The 22,255-nt window shown below is 40.7% G+C and overlaps 1 protein-coding gene across 1 annotated transcript in view; it reads right to left on the bottom strand.

The window, feature by feature from the left end:
* Positions 1-498: 498 nt before the first annotated feature.
* Positions 499-22,255, bottom strand: part of LOC117324133 (follicle-stimulating hormone receptor-like) — a 123,220-nt gene continuing 101,463 nt past the window's right edge. The window contains exons 2-9 of the mRNA XM_033879801.1: positions 16,334-16,405; positions 15,550-15,636; positions 10,119-10,193; positions 9,624-9,713; positions 9,241-9,309; positions 5,563-5,631; positions 5,293-5,367; positions 499-4,020 (exon numbers count right to left, since the gene is read on the bottom strand). Of these exons, the coding sequence (XP_033735692.1) occupies positions 1,752-4,020; positions 5,293-5,367; positions 5,563-5,631; positions 9,241-9,309; positions 9,624-9,713; positions 10,119-10,193; positions 15,550-15,636; positions 16,334-16,405 (2,806 nt within the window). The 3' untranslated portion in view covers positions 499-1,751. The remainder of the gene's footprint in view (positions 4,021-5,292; positions 5,368-5,562; positions 5,632-9,240; positions 9,310-9,623; positions 9,714-10,118; positions 10,194-15,549; positions 15,637-16,333; positions 16,406-22,255) is intronic.

Below are 22,255 nucleotides of genomic sequence, written 5' to 3'. Positions count from 1 at the left end.
AAATGTTGACTGCCTACGGTTGTCTCGCGTTATACGAGGTATTGAAAAAAAAATTGAACGCAAAAAGACTGCTAAATTGTGCTTTTTTATATTCCCCGATGAATTTGACCTAATCACCATCGCCAACGCGTACGAATATCATCTCCGACCCCAAAGTTAACACGTGACATCTGGCAGACGATGTACCTGGTCTTTTAATTGCTCTGACGATTGTCATGTGAAAGGCCACGTGACAGATGACACAATCACGTGTTATTGAATGCCGCATTTTATGTGATATAATGTATCGACGGAATATATTTGTTGGTACCTGTGAGGTAAATCTCTCTATTATTCTTACAACATTATGATAACCGATGACATGTAGGGATATTCATTCTGGAACATAGTTTTATACAAGAAATATGGACATCATGTCAGAGCATGTTCTCATAAAAACGCAGTTTTATCCTCGCGAAACTGGCAAATATCCTCAAAATACACACAAAACGTAAACCGTATCGTAGTACGTCAAAAATACAACTTTATTAAATGTTTTTAAATCACTTACATAACAATAACTCTGATAGTCATATTTCAACAATATACAAACATCTCATATATATTAAAAATCTGCGCTAGTGCCCTTGTCCAGTGATACAATAGATACCACTTCTCCCTTACATAGAGTAGACCATTAAACTGATACCGATGGCAATAGGATGATACAGTATGCCTTGACTAGAAACTCACACAATTGAACACAGAAATACAGCATATATTGTATCAAACCATGTGACTCAAAGTAAGCTAAACTAAGTAGTTATGCCAACAACAATTAAAAGCTCTTTTTAAAGCAATTTCTATTTTAATTTTCTTTTAACAAAATAATCATTACTGTACAGGCTATACTGAAATTATTTAGCGATTAATAATTGTTGCACCTTTAGTTCAAATAACTCATTAAGAGAACTCCCGAGCAGTTAGAAGTGTGGTTATATCGCTGTACACATGCATTTACTATGACGAACGTTTGACTAATTTCACCCCTAACCACAGTTTTAACATGGTATGGTTGATTCCATAGTCAACAGATTGTTTCCATTCTCGTGGTTTTTGTCATGGATGTCAGCTGTTGATAGGAAAATAACTTGCAAGTTTCCGAGAGATGCAAGTTGGCGAAGACGATATTTACGAAGTTATATGTTCGACATCATAACATCACCGGGTGTTATATTTCCATGTATGGTATGGAGGTTAATTGGCTCGACTACTAGTAACATGATTGGCGACATTAACCTTCAAAGTCTTCGTCTTCAGAACGACATTATCTGGATTTAGACTGGATTTACATGGCGGGCGTCGCCGGTGAAGTTTAAAACGCTTCCAATTGCAGTTGTAATAATGAGTACTGTATCAACACATTTACACATTCTAAACGAAACATTCACCTAATCAAAGTATTATGACACGATCTGGCTATTTGGAATGATAAAACGATTTCAGTATGGAAACAAATATATATTCACGGACGAATGACAGTTTACAACACATGAAAACGACAACACAAAAAAACAACAACGGAATATCGGATATGGTGTCCGTTCTTATGTCCAAACAAGTAAATTTTTAAGACGGAAGCGGTCTGTCACAGGGCGATCGCCATATTATGGCTAGAGCAGTTTCTTCAGATTCGTGAGGACACCGCTTGGCAGGAATGTTCATTATTTAATAGAAATAATGTAGAAATAATGCCCTGTCTCTCTAGGAACTCATCTCTTCTCCGTGACGTCAATACCCTCGTCATCATCCGCCATCTTGAAGTGAACGAATCTAGTCGTGAGACTGTGGCGTGGTTCTCTGGATCCGTCCTCGCCAGTTTGTCCAAGTAAAGCTTGGCGAACCTTTCCCTCATCGTCGTCATCGTCTTCACTTTCCAAAACCACGTCGCTTGTAACTTGTAGACTGTGGTTCAGAGGGAGAGATTCCGAGATTTCTTCAGAGATCGGATAAAACGTGTCTGCAGTAGTCGACCCGGGAACGTCCTCACGGAGTTCCCACGTATTGGAGGCATCGGTGTAGACATCGCTTAGGTACGATGTTTCTGTGAAATTGCCACTTTGACTAGACGAGTAGGTATCTGAGCTAAACTGATGACCATACGAAGGACGCCCTTGATGCCCACTGCTCTTTCTACTGCCAGGGAAAAAGATGACATATTCGCTTGGACTTCTTGTGAAGGATGGCGGGGTGCTCGTCTCTTGAGAATCCGAGTACCTCCTTGTTAGCTCATCGGATGATACGTTTGTTTCTCGGACAATACTAAGTTTTCGTTCACACTGACTGTCTATTAGATCGTTCCGCACTTGAGTAACGATTGGGGATTCTGCGTCTTTTGGTGTTCCCTTAGGCGTAAGATTTGGTGACGGACCACCAGTACTAATCTTGAGTGAATTTTTTGAGCCTTTGAAACTCATGGAGACTTGAGTGATGGAACTGTTTGTTGGATGAATAACGTTATGTAGCGCCAAGCTATCTTTTCTAGACTGAGTTAAAGATTTACTTGTCACAGTTAATTTATATTTGCTCGCCTTATCCTTACAAATGCCGTATTTATCAAGGATCGCAAACATGTCTTTTCGAAATTGTTTAGTGATTATTACATACAAAAATGGATTTGCACAAGAGTTCAAGGGATAGAAGAATACCAGAAGGATTTTCGAGTTCGATATGTCGATGAGCGGGAGGCCACCGGAAGCTGTAAGTCCGAAGAACGCGATTGGAGCCCAGCAGACGAAGTTAGTAAAGACAAGCATAGCCATCCGCTTGGCAATAGTCGCGTCGTTACTCCGTGCCGTGGAATCGCTGTTTCGTACCTGCCAATACATATTGATGTAGCAACAGCAGATGCAAAGGAACGCAACGCCATTGATCATGAGTAAGGATATGACATAAGCCTGATCAGTCGCGTTGTCAATCTGCATTGGTAGACATACGCTGACGTTACCATAGTTACTGATACCTACTAGAGGAAGCATGGACATAATGATAGCATACAGCCAGCCGGCCGCCATCACACAAACGGCCTGACGCAGTTTAAGCCTCTTTGTAAGATGTATGGCGTGGCTGATAGCATACCAACGTTCCAGTGTAATGACGGTAAGTGTAAAAATGGATAACTCGGACGAAAAGACGGTCAAGAAGCCAGCTGTTTGACATCCGCCTTCGTTTTGCCACAATATAGCATAGTTGAAATATTCTCCAAGTGTGTGAACGTCGATAGATGCCAGTAGTAACAAATAAATACCCATAAGAAAGTCAGCAAAAGCTAGATTACACATGAGAAATTTTGGTACGGTCATTTTTCTTTTGCTTGAAGCGAGCACCAACAAGACCACGATATTACCAAAGATTGCTGCCATGACAACAAACCAAACAAATATTCGGAGCCACTCATACCCCATGACATCCTCGCACGGATTGAACGCATCCGGTGTCGGCGTACAATCCACCTCTCTGTAGTTTTCCTCGCGGTAAATGACTCCACACTTTACATGCAGCTGACGTTTGTTTTCTGGGACAGGTGGTTGATACCAATGGAGTGTATCGATACGAGAGGGAACGTCCGTCGGCAGAACGCCCCACATTTCCTCGAAGTCGAGCTCTGTCAGATTGTCTGTTACATCGTTCCCTAAAAGATCATCATATTTCCGCTTCCGCCGTCGCCGTCCAAACGGGGTAGTACTGTCTGTCTGATGATGTGTGGTGGGTGTCGTGGATGTGGCACAGTCCTGATGTATCCGGCGCTGAGCCTCTTCATACGCACGCTGTTTTTGATCTCGACGTTTTTCAGGACTTTCCTTCTCCGGGATAAGAAAGGCACAGCAATGATGAGGATAGTACAGCCGTGCCTTTTTGATTTTTTTGAACGTCCATACGGACGGGAAGTGACGTAGGGATTTCGTGTCTTTCAATATCAGCTCCTCAACCTCCGATATCCCGGATGCGGGCAGGCTCGTGATGGCGGTTCGGGACAAGTCTCTGATAGGGTTTGAAAGGAGAAACGTTTTGTTAGAAAACGATAATGATTTAACAGTAACAGGTTTTAAAAGCATTGTTAAACTGTACAAAGTTAGGTTTTTCCTAACGTCATCTATATACCACATGATTCACATACTTACAAAACACATACAGCGTATACAACCTCTTTAGTCAACTAGACATGTACTGAAGGATGTCTCCTCGTTTTGTTATCATGATATTTATGCTTTTAATTTGAAATTCTAGGTTACGTTACATCGTAAAAGTATATTATGTCTATAGATTAATGTGTTTTTTTTTGTTTTTGTTTTTTAAAGGATAGAAATAAAACATATTTCGTCGCATGAAAAGTAATGAGCTTTATATTACACAAACAGATCATTCATGATTTGCCATTATTGCTATTAAGGGGTGGATTTGGAACAACTCGATTCTACAACTTACAGTTTCTTTAAATCATGGATTGCCGTGACTCAGACCTACAACTTACAGTTTCTTTAAATCATGGATTGCCGTGACTCAGACCTACAACTTACAGTTTCTTTAAATCATGGATTGCCGTGACTCAGACCTACAACTTACAGTTTCTTTAAATCATGGATTGCCGTGACTCAGACCTACAACTTACAGTTTCTTTAAATCATGGATTGCTGTGACTCAGACCTACAACTTACAGTTTCTTTAAACCATGGATTGCCGTGACTCAGACCTACAACTTACAGTTTCTTTTAATCATGGATTGCCGTGACTCAGACCTACAACTTACAGTTTCTTTAAATCATGGATTGCCGTGACTCAGACCTACAACTTACAGTTTCTTTAAATCATGGATTGCTGTGACTCAGACCTACAACTTACAGTTTCTTTAAACCATGGATTGCCGTGACTCAGACCTACAACTTACAGTTTCTTTTAATCATGGATTGCCGTAACTCAGACCTACAACTTACAGTTTCTTTTAATCATGGATTGCCGTGACTCAGACCTACAACTTACAGTTTCTTTAAATCATGGATTGCCGTGACTCAGACCTACAACTTACAGTTTCTTTAAATCATGGATTGCCGTGACTCAGACCTACAACTTACAGTTTCTTTAAATCATGGATTGCTGTGACTCAGACCTACAACTTACAGTTTCTTTAAACCATGGATTGCCGTGACTCAGACCTACAACTTACAGTTTCTTTTAATCATGGATTGCCGTAACTCAGACCTACAACTTACAGTTTCTTTAAATCATGGATTGCCGTGACTCAGACCTACAACTTACAGTTTCTTTAAATCATGGATTGCCGAGAAGGCGCCATCCTCTAGAACTGTGAGCGCTGGATTGTCGCTGATCTGCCTGTAAGTAGAGGACACCGATCACTAAAACTAAAGACCCGTAACTATGGGGACGGTTTGTTTTATTTCAGATATCAATAATTATCATACATTTTTGATAATAATTATAATCATATTTAGTATGTATGTATTTTGTAGGTATGTGTAACAATTTTCCATGTTTATATTCATTTAAAACACGTAGTTTTATACTCACAGGTTTACAATCTGCGCTTCGTAAAATGCACTTTTCTCGATTTTCCCTATTCTGTTATTGTCCAGTTTACTGTACAAAGGAGAGAGGTAAACATAAAAAGATAAGCATCATCAGTTTCTTCAGCGACATTGCTTTCGTTTTGTAGTATCTTTATTACACAAATGACTCATTGGACGTTTCGAAATATACCAACTACGTTGATATTGTTGAGCATCGGAAATGAGATTTGAGAAATTGATAATCCGACACAGGGAAGGGTATATTGCTGTGTAAGGATGGGAGATAGGTTGAAGAGTGTTGTAGGTAATTATTTTACAGGTGAAATGAGCTACGGTTGTGACATATAAACCAGCCTTTGCGCGTCAGTAGGATGGCGTGTAGTATATAGAGGGTGCTCTTAGTATAGAATTGTCTGTGAGCCCATTCTGATATTAGATTAGTACATGTAATTAGCCCCCAGTGAGATTCGAGTATTTACCGTTAAAGTTGAATGCATTTTAGATTTATTAATTATTTTTGAAAACTGATTAGGCATAGAATATGCGGCGTGTTGTGATCACATAGACGGGGCGCATTAAGTTTACACATTAATATGGGACTCGATGTGATTACACGGTCGCATTGTAATTATACACATAACAAAATGGGTCGACACGTCATTACACATAATAACATCGGTCGAAATATAATCACACATGACAATGTGGGTCGCGATGTAATTATACATAATATGGATCGCGATGTTATTACATATGTTGGTTTGTTTTGGTTTATTTAGTTTAACGTCCTATTAACATCTAAGGTCATTTAAGGACGGCCTCCCGTGCGTGCGACATGCATGTGTGTGGTGAGTGTGTATGTGTGTTTTGGGAGGCTGCGGTATGTTCGTGTAAAGTCTCCTTGTGATAGGCCGGAACTTTTGCGGATTTAAAGTGCTACCTCACTGAGGCATACTGCCGAAGACACCCAGCAGCACACCCCACCCGGTCACATTATACTGACAACGGGCAAATCAGTCGTCCCACTCCAAATATGCTGAGCGCTAAGCAGGAGTAGCAACTACCATTTTTAAAGACTCTGGTATGTCTCGGCTAGGGGACAGAACCCAAAGCCTTCCTCACAGGGGCGAACGCTCAACTAAAGGTCAAAAGTGAGGCAGTGTCAAGGGAGACGTTAGGAAGAAGAAAGTTGTTAAGGACGAAGAGAAAAGATAAGATCCCAAATTTAGTCGCCTCTTACGATCATGCAATGGGGGCAGCAGGTACAATTCTTACGCCCTACCTGCAGGGCAATTATTACATATGGTAATATGGGAGGCCATGTTATTATACATAACAATGTGGATCGCGATGTAATTATACATAACAATGTGGATTGCGATGTAACTACACATATCAATTTGGATCGCGATGTAATTACATATAACAATGTGGATCGCGATGTAACTACATGACAGTATGGATCGCGATCTAACTACATATAGAGGATCTGTCATGAGTTTCCCTTCATATTAGATTTATGATACGAGTTTTGAATTTTTTATTTTTGCGAGCCTCTGGCGAGCAAAAATAAAAAAATTCTAAACGAGTATCATAAATCTAATATGAAGGGAAACGAATGACAGATTCTTTTTATCATATGACGTTTTCTTTCATCGTTCCCCATCAAAAACTGATTTTCTCTTTTGCCTTGAATCGTCACATCTCAACCAAATCACCCGAACCTTCGAAGTAGGTCAATTATACCGACGAGAGAAGAAATAGTTCTAACACAACTGACTCTTGAAAAGGATTCATTTTATTAAATACACGTCTCAAAACAAAATTTCAGCAATTTTTCATTTAATCTATAATAGATAAATTGTCCTTGGTGTTTGAAACAATGAGGAAAATATTTTAGTTTGAAAGTTCATGAGCGACTGTTTTGATGTGACGAAGCCGTGACGTCACTTGGCGCGATAATGGAGGCTTCGTTGTACAAATGTCTGTTCGCTGTCGCTGTCTTACAGAACCATTGTACGGCGCCTTTTCACTGCTTTGTGTTTATCCTCGTCCTCGCGGGAGTTTATGGAGATGTGAAATGTTCCACCGTGAATATTCCCACTGAACATTGTGTTCAGACTGCCGTGAAAAGCGACTTTGGATGCCGATTTGTTGGCAGTGTTGTTTGTTTTGACATTACACGTGTTTGTCGATGACAGTACTAGTGTCAGCATGTTATTCTGAGTAACCGTTGAAGGCAAGTTGTAACAAACTACATTGCCGTTTTTCATGAGGATTTTATTAAATAATGTTATTATTTGTTTATTTGAAAAGAATCTAGACTAGTTATGTCTCATCGGACAACGCAACCGCAATTTTCTATCGCAGTTGAAATATGTTACTAGGGGTCATAAAATAGATGTTTGCCAGGCCTAATTTAACATCTTATAGTATAAATATAATTAAAAAACTTAGGATGTTTACATCTTGGATTTTATCTTTGATTGTACAATATGTTATGTTAATAGACCAATTTGTCGTTCAGTTGATTTTTTTTCAAAGTTTACAAGCACTAGGCCTAGTCGCCATTTTTACGAGTCGTAGTAAAAAGAAGTAGGTCGTTCCCACGCGTATGAATACAGTTCTCACGGAACCAGCCAATCAGCGTAGCGAAAGGTGTTATTACACTAGTGTCATAAAGAAAATTTATGTGATGGGTTTATGACACCGTATATAACGGTAGTCATATGATAAAACAATATATATCGCGATGTAATTACACATAGCAATATGGATCGCGATGTAATTATACATAATATGGATCGCGATGTAAATATACATAATATGGATCGCGATGTAATTATACATAACAATATGGATCGCGATGTAATTATACATAACAATATAGATTGCGATTACACATATCAATATGGAGAATGATAGGTTTACACATAACAATGTAGGTCGCGATGTAACTACACATATCAATATATATCGCGACGTAATTACACATATCAATATGGATCGCGATGTTATTACATATGGCAATATGGGAGGCCATGTGATTATACATAATAATGTGGATCGCGATGTAATTACATAACAGTATGGATCGCGATGTAACTACATAACAGTATGGATCGCGATGTAATTACACATAACAATATGGATCGCGATCTAACTACATAACAATATGGATCGCGATCTAACTACATAACAATATGGATCGCGATCTAACTACATAACAATATGGATATCGATGTAATTACACATAACAATATGGATCGCGATCTAACTACATAACAATATGGATCGCGATCTAACTACATAACAATATGGATCGCGATGTAACTACATAACAGTATGGATCGCGATGTAATTACACATAACAATATGGATCGCGATCTAACTACATAACAATATGGATCGCGATCTAACTACATAACAATATGGATCGCGATCTAACTACATAACAATATGGATATCGATGTAATTTCACATATCAATATGGATCGCGATATATGTGGCAATATGGGAGGCGCTGTTAATATACATAACAATATGGAACGTTAAAGTCTAAGTTTATTACACATTTAACGAATGTCCTGTACTGACGTAGGAGCGGAATGCATTATTATAATCAAACAAAGGTTGGAACATTACATTGGCTATTTGCGTTCAGGCATGCTATACTTACAGAAGGTTGGTTTTGATGGACATAAACGCGTGTTCCTCGATCGCCTCTATCTTGTTATTTGAAAAATCTCTGAAAGAAAGAGAAACAAAAATATGCAATATACACAAATGATCAAATAGAAATTACACATCAAAACATCTTTTTACGTTTCTACCAGTTTTTGATTTGACCAAACAAAACACTGCTGTGGCTAATATTTTGATATTTTCACTCGTGCTAAATATCAAAATATAAGCCCCATTCGTGAAATGTATTTGGTATTACTAAAGACACTGTTAGATACATGTATCCTCTATATATGTTACCTATGCACTATCTCAAACCAAAATGTTTTCTGAAATACGAGAACGATCTAACAGACACGGAAAACTTATTGTCCATACATCTCCTGCATGATTTCATTTGTATCTCTGTTCCTCGTGCTGAAGCTCTCCATGTTTGGTACTCGGGTAAGTCCGCTCCGGTACACCTGTCTGAAACAAAAAGGTATTTAGGTTTATAAATTAGGGTCCTCTCATCAATATCACAGAATACGGCCATGTCATCAATGTTTCCATTTTCTAAATTCAATTTAAAAGTTAAAAACACCTTGTTGCAATGAAGAAGAAGCCGTTTAACCTACCAGAACGACTGGGCTTCTCCGTGTAAATATATATTGTGTTGCTATTGAAAGAATGAAAGAATAGTGATCAGGGATTGGTATTCGTGAAAACAGCAACACGAACTTCCAGATCTGATAACAACATCTGGTAAGAGGTTAAGACGTACATGTAATATCATCGATTTATCGGTGCACAAATAGCCTTTTCACAGTTCTAAACTCCGGAATTGCAATGACTATAACACATTCTTTAATAACCGTTTGTTTTAAAACTCACATAGTATCGAGACGCTGGAACTCTCCGAACACACCCGGTCCAATATTACGGAGCCTCTCACAGCCAATGATTCCACTGTAATTACACAGATATGGTATTTCAATATACATTACAATAGGACCGTCAGTATTTATTATGGAAACAACATTTCGGAAATGCTGATTTGTAGATGATGTTTTGTATGAAAAACTACAACATTCATTACATACCCCATACCCCGTATAATTCGATGATAAAGCATGGATACCAAGCATGCATTTCATCCCAATAAACACAATGACTGTTCAGAGCTATATACTGTAGCCGTTACCATCCGATACTATTGATATTAAGTTTTAAGAGTTCGGAGATTATTGGTGACGGCGGTGATGAATTGAAGATAATGCAAGACAGCGTGCGATTAAAAATATCAAAGTTTGAAAATTATGAATTTTATTCAGAGGTGGGTCTTTACGACCTCCTCATCCACAATTTGCCCTTTCCTTTGACCTCTAATGGGTTGTCTCTGCCACCTCCTAGGTATTACCACAGGGGCTTGGCACGATTTTCCAAATGATAGTCTATATATATATGTATACTATATACATATATATATAGACTATCATTTGGAAAATCGTGCCAAGCCCCTGTGGGTATTACAACACTTTAGGCCCATAACACCACTGACGAGTCCTACAAGGATGAAACAACTGTATGATGTCCCTAACACCACTGACGAGTCCTAGAGGAGGAAACAACTGTATAATGTCCCTAACACCACTGACGAGTCCTACAAGGAGGAAACAACTGTATAATGTCCATAACACCACTGACGAGTCCTACAAGGATGAAACAACTGTATGATGTCCCTAACACCACTGACGAGTCCTAGAGGAGGAAACAACTGTATAATGTCCCTAACACCACTGACGAGTACTAGCAGGAGGAAACAACTGTATGATGTCCCTAACACCACTGACGAGTCCTAGCAGGAGGAAACAACTGTATAATGTCCCTAACACCACTGACGAGTCCTAGAGGAGGAAACAACTGTATAATGTCCCTAACACCACTGACGAGTCCTAGAGGAGGAAACAACTGTATAATGTCCCTAACACCACTGACGAGTCCTAGAGGAGGAAACAACTGTATAATGTCCCTAACACCACTGACGAGTCCTAGAGGAAGAAACAACTGTATAATGTCCCTAACACCACTGACGAGTCCTAGAGGAGGAAACAACTGTATGATGTCCCTAACACCACTGACGAGTCCTAGAGGAGGAAACAACTGTATAATGTCCCTAACACCACTGACGAGTCCTACAAGGATGAAACAACTGTATAATGTCCCTAACACCACTGACGAGTACTACAAGGAGGAAACAACTGTATAATGTCCCTAACACCACTGACGAGTCCTAGAGGAGGAAACAACTGTATGATGTCCCTAACACCACTGACGAGTCCTACAAGGAGGAAACAACTGTATAATGTCCCTAACACCACTGACGAGTCCTACAAGGAGGAAACAACTGTATAATGTCCCTAACACCACTGACGAGTCCTAGCAGGAGCAAACAACTGTATAATGTCCCTAACACCACTGACGAGTCCTAGAGGAGGAAACAACTGTATGATGTCCCTAACACCACTGACGAGTCCTAGAGGAGGAAACAACTGTATAATGTCCCTAACACCACTGACGAGTCCTAGAGGAGGAAACAACTGTATAATGTCCCTAACACCACTGACGAGTCCTACAAGGAGGAAACAACTGTATAATGTCCCTAACACCACTGACGAGTCCTAGAGAAGGAAACAACTGTATAATGTCCCTAACACCACTGACGAGTCCTAGAGGAGGAAACAACTGTATAATGTCCCTAACACCACTGACGAGTCCTAGAGGAGGAAACAACTGTATAATGTCCATAACACCACTGACGAGTCCTAGAGGAGGAAACAACTGTATAATGTCCCTAACACCACTGACGAGTCCTACAAGGAGGAAACAACTGTATAATGTCCCTAACACCACTGACGAGTCCTACAAGGAGGAAACAACTGTATAATGTCCCTAACACCACTGACGAGTCCTAGAGAAGGAAACAACTGTATAATGTCCCTAACACCACTGACGAGTCCTAGAGGAGGAAACAACTGTATAATGTCCCTAACACCACTGACGAGTCCTAGAGGAGGAAACAACTGTATAATGTCCATAACACCACTGACGAGTCCTACAAGGAGGAAACAACTGTATAATGTCCCTAACACCACTGACGAGTCCTAGAGAAGGAAACAACTGTATAATGTCCCTAACACCACTGACGAGTCCTAGAGGAGGAAACAACTGTATAATGTCCCTAACACCACTGACGAGTCCTAGAGGAGGAAACAACTGTATAATGTCCCTAACACCACTGACGAGTCCTAGAGAAGGAAACAACTGTATGATGTCCCTAACACCACTGACGAGTCCTAGAGGAGGAAACAACTGTATAATGTCCCTAACACCACTGACGAGTCCTAGAGGAGGAAACAACTGTATAATGTCCCTAACACCACTGACGAGTCCTAGAGGAGGAAACAACTGTATAATGTCCCTAACACCACTGACGAGTCCTAGAGGAGGAAACAACTGTATAATGTCCCTAACACCACTGACGAGTCCTACAAGGAGGAAACAACTGTATAATGTCCCTAACACCACTGACGAGTCCTAGAGGAGGAAACAACTGTATAATGTCCCTAACACCACTGACGAGTCCTAGCAGGAGGAAACAACTGTATAATGTCCCTAACACCACTGACGAGTCCTAGAGGAGGAAACAACTGTATAATGTCCCTAACACCACTGACGAGTCCTACAAGGAGGAAACAACTGTATAATGTCCCTAACACCACTGACGAGTCCTACAAGGAGGAAACAACTGTATGATGTCCCTAACACCACTGACGAGTCCTAGCAGGAGGAAACAACTGTATAATGTCCCTAACACCACTGACGAGTCCTACAAGGATGAAACAACTGTATGATGTCCCTAACACCACTGACGAGTCCTGCAAGGAGGAAACAACTGTATAATGTCCCTAACACCACTGACGAGTCCTACAAGGATGAAACAACTGTATAATGTCCCTAACACCACTGACGAGTCCTAGAGGAGGAAACAACTGTATAATGTCCCTAACACCACTGACGAGTCCTACAAGGATGAAACAACTGTATGATGTCCCTAACACCACTGACGAGTCCTACAAGGATGAAACAACTGTATAATGTCCCTAACACCACTGACGAGTCCTACAAGGAGGAAACAACTGTATAATGTCCCTAACACCACTGACGAGTCCTACAAGGAGGAAACAACTGTATAATGTCCCTAACACCACTGACGAGTCCTAGAGGAGGAAACAACTGTATAATGTCCCTAACACCACTGACGAGTCCTAGAGGAGGAAACAACTGTATAATGTCCCTAACACCACTGACGAGTCCTACAAGGAGGAAACAACTGTATAATGTCCCTAACACCAATGACGAGTCCTAGAGGAGGAAACAACTGTATAATGTCCCTAACACCACTGACGAGTCCTAGAGGAGGAAACAACTGTATAATGTCCATAACACCACTGACGAGTCCTACAAGGAGGAAACAACTGTATAATGCAGTTTATTTTTTTCTTAGCTTATATCTCTCAATTTGGTTTGAAAGGTGTTAATATCTTGTGTGCCTTTTCTACAATCAACATATATAACATTCAATCTGGACATGTATCGTCCGTATGGACAACTGAGTATTTTATTACATGTACTTTTAATTTATCATAAGTTGATATACCTTTATTTGGCACTTTTTGTAAAATAAATATAAAAGATTTATATTAATAATGAATACAGTTCCACTTGGAAATGCATTAAATAATCCTGATGACTAAGTGCTAAGGAAGGTAAACAGGACTGATGGTATTTAGTTAATGGTTCGTCATCAAATAAATAGTTTTGTATACAATAATCAATAAGACACCCAAAGAAATGTGTGCCTAATCAATTTTTTTTTTTTTTTTTTTTTGTAATTTATACTTGTACACTATATGTGTAACTCATTTTACAACTCAATGAACAGATATGAACTTATTTGAACTGTAACAATACAAGGGGCCATGATCAGAGATTAGGAATAAGAACCCTTAAGCCATGTGTTGATCCTGTACTGTCATCTCTATTGCTTCACAGTACTTCATCGTTTACTGTTGCATGTAAACATATAGCCTGAGAATATCCGTTCATGCATGACATCTCCTAGCGTAGTATCCTCAACAGCATCTGTATCAATTAACGCTGATGATTGTAATTGAATTTACAAGCAAACTTTCCGGAACTACAACATCAAAATCAATTTCACAAATGTCATTATAATGAGACACTAATTTTAAATTGAATTAAGCCTTTTAAAATTTCAGATCGTTTTCCTCGATCTACTTTATTAACTCCTAAAGGTGTTGATTAACACATAGAGTACGGCCACCATGGGTCTGTAATTCAAACAATTGATGTCATTTAGCCTTGTTGAGCATACGTATCAATAACGACAATCACCTTGGGTATCAAACGTATATGTGACTGGATGATGGAACCAGCGAAATACACAAAGAAACCATCAAACTCTTTACGAGGAAATAGACATGAATAAAATCCAAAATCCCTGAGCGAGAAAGTGACGGTGGTAACATTCGATAGTAGTCGTAGAGGAAAGGCTCTGATGAGTTAATATAGGTGTTTGGAATTACAATGTTACAAATGGCTAACAGTCCATAAAGTTAATTAAGTCTGTCGAAAGTGTGTGATATGGTACCATCCATCCCAGAAAACATACAAGGGAGGAGAAATAAGGAACACATGGGACTTCAGTTGAATCCACGGTACACAAACTGATTTAATTGATTTCCATTCATGTACAAACAAAATGTTTGAAGGCACTCAACACAATGGTTCAATCATGACTAACATTCGTATATCACCATTCTATAGCCTAGAAACTTATAAATGAAAACAAATCAAATTTACAAGTATTTCGTTTAAAAACCAGATACAACACGACGAACAACTAGAGCCTAGACTCCCATCGAAAATCAGATACCAGGGTCCAGTTGTTCAAAAGGTGATTAGGCTAATCACATTTTAACAACATTTTTCAAATTCCGATATAATAATTTCTGGTTGAACTAACTTGACAAAACTTTATGAAACTCTGTAATTCTTAATTCTCTTCCAACTGGCATAATTTAAAGATGATATACTCACAGTTTTGCAACAAATGAGAAATGAAATGTTCACTAATCATGCGATTAAGCTTGTCACCTTTTGAACAACTGGGCCCAGATTGGGGTTGTACCCCTGAAGTCTAGTTTAATATACACAGCGTTATTAAACCGTGTTTACTCACATCACACGGAGGTTGTCCAGATGACTAAAGCTATCACCCTCCAAACTCTCTAAGTAACATGGACGTTTTCGTAGATCTCGGAAAAATCTGACAATATAAAATAAAAAACGAAATGACCTACGTAATGTAAATGTATATAGCACTGCGGTGGCACAAATTTTTTTATCGCAAGGATAAGAAAAAGGCAAAAACAATTTGACATTTTTTGGTTAAAAACTATTGAATAACATTTTGTTTGTTTAATCTAACATAACATGACAGAATTGTTCTTTTCTGTGAAGCCATTTGCCTCGTACAGATTATCCGGACGAGCCTACTAAACAGTTCAAACCAAACTTTATGCCCATAAAGTGATAATCCCATTTCATGACGTATCGTAGTCATATATAGATCGTTAAATTGGACTGTAAAACATTCTATTGTTTCTCCTATCTCAGATTAATACATTACAATGTAATATCAAATAGGTTAACATTTGATAATTATGTCACATGGGCATTTTAAAAGTCCAATTTACTTGTGTAACTTGACCATTTTTTTCCACTTCGATATATGATCAATATGTGCCCTCTGTAAAGCATTAGAAATGTCGCCCTCGTGACTTATGACAACTTTGCCCATGTCGTGAGACATGATCAATATGTGCCCTCTGTGAAACACACAGTTTCCCCTCATGAAACCCTCTCGTTAAACATGCATTATTTTCTCCCTCGGCGAGGCATGTTTGCTAAGTTTAAAAATTCCAACACTGAATAAAACTAACACTTTATAAACCTATACTTACATTTGTGTGAGATTCGGGTACATCCTGAAGGCTCCAGTGTGTACTTTGGTAATGGCGGTTCCGCTCAGGTACCTACGGATGTAATAACACATGAAATTGTCATATGATTTTCGTAGATTTGTTCTCGGTAGTTGAATGCACATTTAAAAGATTTATATCCATTTTTAAAACGATCAGGGTTTTTTTCTGAATTAGAATATAAGGATAAATCAAACAGAAGAGCTAAGAAAACTAAAAATCATTTAATTTTTGCTAAATAAGGACGATGCCTCATCACACATATGCCCTTCCTCTTTACGACTCCCTACACCCCAATATAGATGTTACTGTCCGATTAATCACACAATGAGAGACTGTATCCTATGTTTGGTTTCCAAACCGTATAAAATAAGACTTTTGTTCTCGCTCTTAATCGTATCGTCGAAACAAACATGTCACCACAAAAGATAATTTTAGAATAAAAAACATATATCTTTCGGGATAAGATTAAATTCCTAACGCATATTCAAAGCAGTTACATTTGTAATTTGTGAGAATGATATCCCCATTGACTTTCTGAAGTTAGAGAACATATCTTCCGACCACAGTCTCTGTGGAGGTAGATAACATATCGTCCGACCACTGTCTCTGTGGAGGTAGAGAACATATCGTCCGACCACAGTCTATGTGGAGGTAGAGAACATATCGTCCGACCACAGTCTCTGTGGAGGTAGAGAACATATCGTCCGACCACAGTCTCTGTGGAGGTAGAGAACATATCGTCCGACCACAGTCTCTGTGGAGGTAGATAACATATCGTCCGACCACAGTCTCTGTGGATGTAGATAACATATCGTCCGACCACACTCTCTGTGGAGGTAGAGAACATATCGTCCGACCACAGTCTCTGTGGAGGTAGAGAACATATCGTCCGACCACTGTCTCTGTGGAGGTAGAGAACATATCGTCCGACCACAGTCTCTGTGGAGGTAGAGAACATATCGTCCGACCACAGTCTCTGTGGGTCTCTGTGGAGGTAGAGAACATATCGTCCGACCACAGTCTCTGTGGAGGTAGAGAACATATCGTCCGACCACAGTCTCTGTGGAGGTAGATAACATATCGTCCGACCACAGTCTCTGTGGAGGTAGATAACATATCGTCCGACCACTGACTCTGTGGAGGTAGAGAACATATCGTCCGACCACAGTCTCTGTGGAGGTAGAGAACATATCGTCCGACCACAGTCTCTGTGGAGGTAGATAACATATCGTCCGACCACAGTCTCTGTGGAGGTAGAGAACATATCGTCCGACCACAGTCTCTGTGGAGGTAGAGAACATATCGTCCGACCACTGTCTCTGTGGAGGTAGAGAACATATCGTCCGACCACAGTCTCTGTGGAGGTAGAGAACATATCGTCCGACCACAGTCTCTGTGGGTCTCTGTGGAGGTAGAGAACATATCGTCCGACCACAGTCTCTGTGGAGGTAGAGAACATATCGTCCGACCACAGTCTCTGTGGAGGTAGATAACATATCGTCCGACCACAGTCTCTGTGGAGGTAGATAACATATCGTCCGACCACTGACTCTGTGGAGGTAGAGAACATATCGTCCGACCACAGTCTCTGTGGAGGTAGAGAACATATCGTCCGACCACAGTCTCTGTGGAGGTAGATAACATATCGTCCGACCACAGTCTCTGTGGAGGTAGAGAACATATCGTCCGCCCACTGTCTCTGTGGAGGTAGAGAACATATCGTCCGCCCACTGTCTCTGTGGAGGTAGAGAACATATCGTCCGACCACAGTCTCTGTGGAGGTAGAGAACATATCGTCCGACCACAGTCTCTGTGGAGGTAGAGAACATATCGTCCGACCACAGTCTCTGTGGAGGTAGAGAACATATCGTCCGACCACAGTCTCTGTGGAGGTAGAGAACATATCGTCCGACCACTGTCTCTGTGGAGGTAGATAACATATCGTCCGACCACTGTCTCTGTGGAGGTAGATAACATATCGTCCGACCACTGTCTCTGTGGAGGTAGATAACATATCGTCCAACCACAGTCTCTGTGGAGGTAGATAACATATCGTCCGACCACTGTCTCTGTGGAGGTAGATAACATATCGTCCGACCACAGTCTCTGTGGAGGTAGATAACATATCGTCCGACCACAGTCTGTGTGGAGGTAGAGAACATATCGTCCGACCACTGTCTCTATGGAGGTAGATAACATATCGTCCGACCACTGTCTCTGTGGAGGTAGAGAACATATCGTCCGACCACAGTCTCTGTGGAGGTAGAGAACATATCGTCCGACCACTGTCTCTGTGGAGGTAGAGAACATATCGTCCGACCACAGTCTCTGTGGAGGTAGATAACATATCGTCCGACCACAGTCTCTGTGGAGGTAGATAACGTATCGTCCGACCACAGTCTCTGTGGGGGTAGAGAACATATCGTCCGACCACAGTCTCTGTGGAGGTAGAGAACATATCGTCCGACCACAGTCTCTGTGGAGGTAGAGAACATATCGTCCGACCACAGTCTCTGTGGAGGTAGAGAACATATCGTCCGACCACAGTCTCTGTGGAGGTAGAGAACATATCGTCCGACCACAGTCTTTGTGGAGGTAGAGAACATATCGTCCGACCACAGTCTTTGTGGAGGTAGAGAACATATCGTCCGACCACAGTCTTTGTGGAGGTAGATAACATATCGTCCGACCACAGTCTCTGTGGAGGTAGATAACATATCGTCCGACCACAGTCTCTGTGGAGGTAGAGAACATATCGTCCGACCACAGTCTCTGTGGAGGTAGAGAACATATCGTCCGACCACTGTCTCTGTGGAGGTAGAGAACATATCGTCCGACCACAGTCTCTGTGGAGGTAGAGAACATATCGTCCGACCACTGTCTCTGTGGAGGTAGAGAACATATCGTCCGACCACAGTCTCTGTGGAGGTAGATAACATATCGTCCGACCACAGTCTCTGTGAAGGTAGATAACATATCGTCCGACCACAGTCTCTGTGGAGGTAGAGAACATATCGTCCGACGACAGTCTCTGTGGAGGTAGAGAACATATCGTCCGACCACAGTCTCTGTGGAGGTAGAGAACATATCGTCCGACCACAGTCTCTGTGGAGGTAGAGAACATATCGTCCGACCACAGTCTCTGTGGAGGTAGATAACATATCGTCCGACCACAGTCTCTGTGGAGGTAGAGAACATATCGTCCGACCACTGTCTCTGTGGAGGTAGAGAACATATCGTCCGACCACAGTCTCTGTGGAGGTAGAGAACATATCGTCCGACCACAGTCTCTGTGGAGGTAGAGAACATATCGTCCGACCACAGTCTCTGTGGAGGTTGGGTTTTAGGATAATCTATATGTCCACTGGGTTGGTAAACACACAACTTGTCTAAGGGAGCACGTGTCTAGTACATGGTACAATCCACGAGTCTTTTTGAGATGCGTTTTAGTGATTACCCAGATGACATGTATAATACATGTAATTGCACAGGTAATGAATAATTTCGACGTCTAATAAAACAACAACAACAACAAAAAACAAAAACAAAAAACCCAATAACGAGATAGTAATATGCCTTTGACGTCAACAACAAAAAACTTACAAGGAAAGGCATTTGAGTGATTTTGTTAAGTTGCAGATTCAGCGGGAAAATCAAATTTGCCTGAATAATGAATAGTGTCTGGGGTTTGTCTGGAGCGACCTTGCTGTAGAGGCTGAATGATGTATGGCTTGTGAAATAGCGACACAATGCGGATTGATATTGGCTGCCCCCTAGATTCAGTGAACACATGGACAGAACGATGGGAGAAACATTCGGGGATCTATACGAGAGTAATATTGGCGAGACCGTGGACCACGCGGTGACATTTATACGAGAGTAATGTTGGCGAGACCTTGGACCACGCGGTGACATTTATACGAGAGTAATGTTGGCGAGACCTTGGGCCACCCGGTGACATTGATACGAGAGTAATGTTGGCGAGACCTTGGGCCACCCGGTGACATTTATACGAGAGTAATGTTGGCGAGACCTTGGGCCACCCGGTGACATCTATACGAGAGTAATATTGGCGAGACCTTGGGCCACCCGGTGACATCTATACGAGAGTAATATTGGCGAGACCTTGGGCCACCCGGTGACATTTATACGAGAGTAATGTTGGCGAGACCTTGGGCCACCCGGTGACATTTATACGAGAGTAATGTTGGCGAGACCTTTGGCCACCCGGTGACATCTATACGAGAGTAATATTGGCGAGACCTTGGGCCACCCGGTGACATTTATACGAGAGTAATGTTGGCGAGACCTTGGGCCACCCGGTGACATTTATACGAGAGTAATGTTGGCGAGACCTTTGGCCACCCGGGGACATTTATACGAGAGTAATGTTGGCGAGATCGTGGACCACCCGGTGACATTTATACGAGAGTAATGTTGGCGAGACCTTTGGCCACCCGGTGACATTTATACGAGAGTAATGTTGGCGAGATCGTGGACCACCCGGTGACATTTATACGAGAGTAATATTGGCGAGACCTTTGGCCACCCGCTGACATTTATACGAGAGTAATGTTGGCGAGACCTTGGGCCACCCGGTGACATTTATACGAGAGTAATATTGGCGAGACCGTGGACCACCCGGTGACATTTATACGAGAGTAATATTGGCGAGACCTTTGGCCACCCGGTGACATCTATACGAGAGTAATACTTTGGTTTTCTCTAGGCCATCTTTAGAAATGGCGTTTGTACTTAATTCTGACAGCATTAGTGGGCGGTTTTCCGAAGTTGTGGTCCTCTAGAGATTTGGATGACATTTATTTGGCAGTTTTCCGAAGTTGTTTTTCTCTAGAGATTTGGATGACATTGATTTCCATGGGATACATTTGTAGGTATTATATCATTGGATTTGGTAGCCGTGGTATGGAGACGACCTATTGCGCATTTTATAGACTTGCATACATGTTGTTGTTTTTTTAAATGACATTTCCCCCAATTTGCAGAATTTCTGTCTGTTATATACCTTTTAAGAACACTTTTTAATAATTTTTTAAACTATTGTCAGCAATCAAAATATCTTTGCTGTTGTCAGTTTGGACAAGTGAAATTGGTCGGAATACCCCCGGTGAATGTAAGATTAGACCAACTAAATATAGCGCATGGGGGATCCGAAACTGACGGCTCACTGGATGGTATCACTTATGAGGTATTGGGCAGTTATCCTTTCTGCTGCTATCGCAAATTCATTGCTTCGTATGGCTTACTTCCTGTCGATTTTATAACGAACCAAACTATTTAATACTATTAGACTAATATAAATACAACAAATCAGCGTGGGAATCGACGAGGGGTCCCGATTTGAAATCTACCATTACTGTTGTTACCTAGTCTCCGACACCATTGTTATCTATTTTCTAATAGAGACTGTTCTTGGTAATTGTTGCCATTGTCATAGCTAAATCTATAAAGAATTTCTACAAATGGAATTTCATGAATTGGTTTATTTGGTAAACTGAGACGTACGATTTCCATAAGGACATACTTAGATGAACTCCTGTCGTGTGAATTAACCCCATAACATAGGTGAACAAAACAGTTCTGTGCAAGGAGTTGCCGGCCAACAAGACAAGTTCAGTCTCTGATATCTAGTAACCAATGTTTGTAGGTATGTCGACGTTGAGAAGCGTTAAAGGTCATCTATTTATCATAATATTGTTGAATTTCAAACACGAATAAATATCTAAACATTTTGCGCAAAAATAGTCATGTTATATACCAAAATATTTGTTAAGACATGTAGTTTCTTCAAATGACCAATAATTCGCTGTAGATATTAACAGTTTCTTCTATAGCGTTACTTTGTAGTAAGATGTAGCATGGAATAATTCTTAGTCACCC

Source organism: Pecten maximus, chromosome 3, assembly GCF_902652985.1.
Source record: "Pecten maximus chromosome 3, xPecMax1.1, whole genome shotgun sequence".
Taxonomy (NCBI): domain Eukaryota; kingdom Metazoa; phylum Mollusca; class Bivalvia; order Pectinida; family Pectinidae; genus Pecten; species Pecten maximus.
Note: the sequence above shows the minus strand (reverse complement) of the source record. Positions and strands in the feature narration are given on the sequence as shown.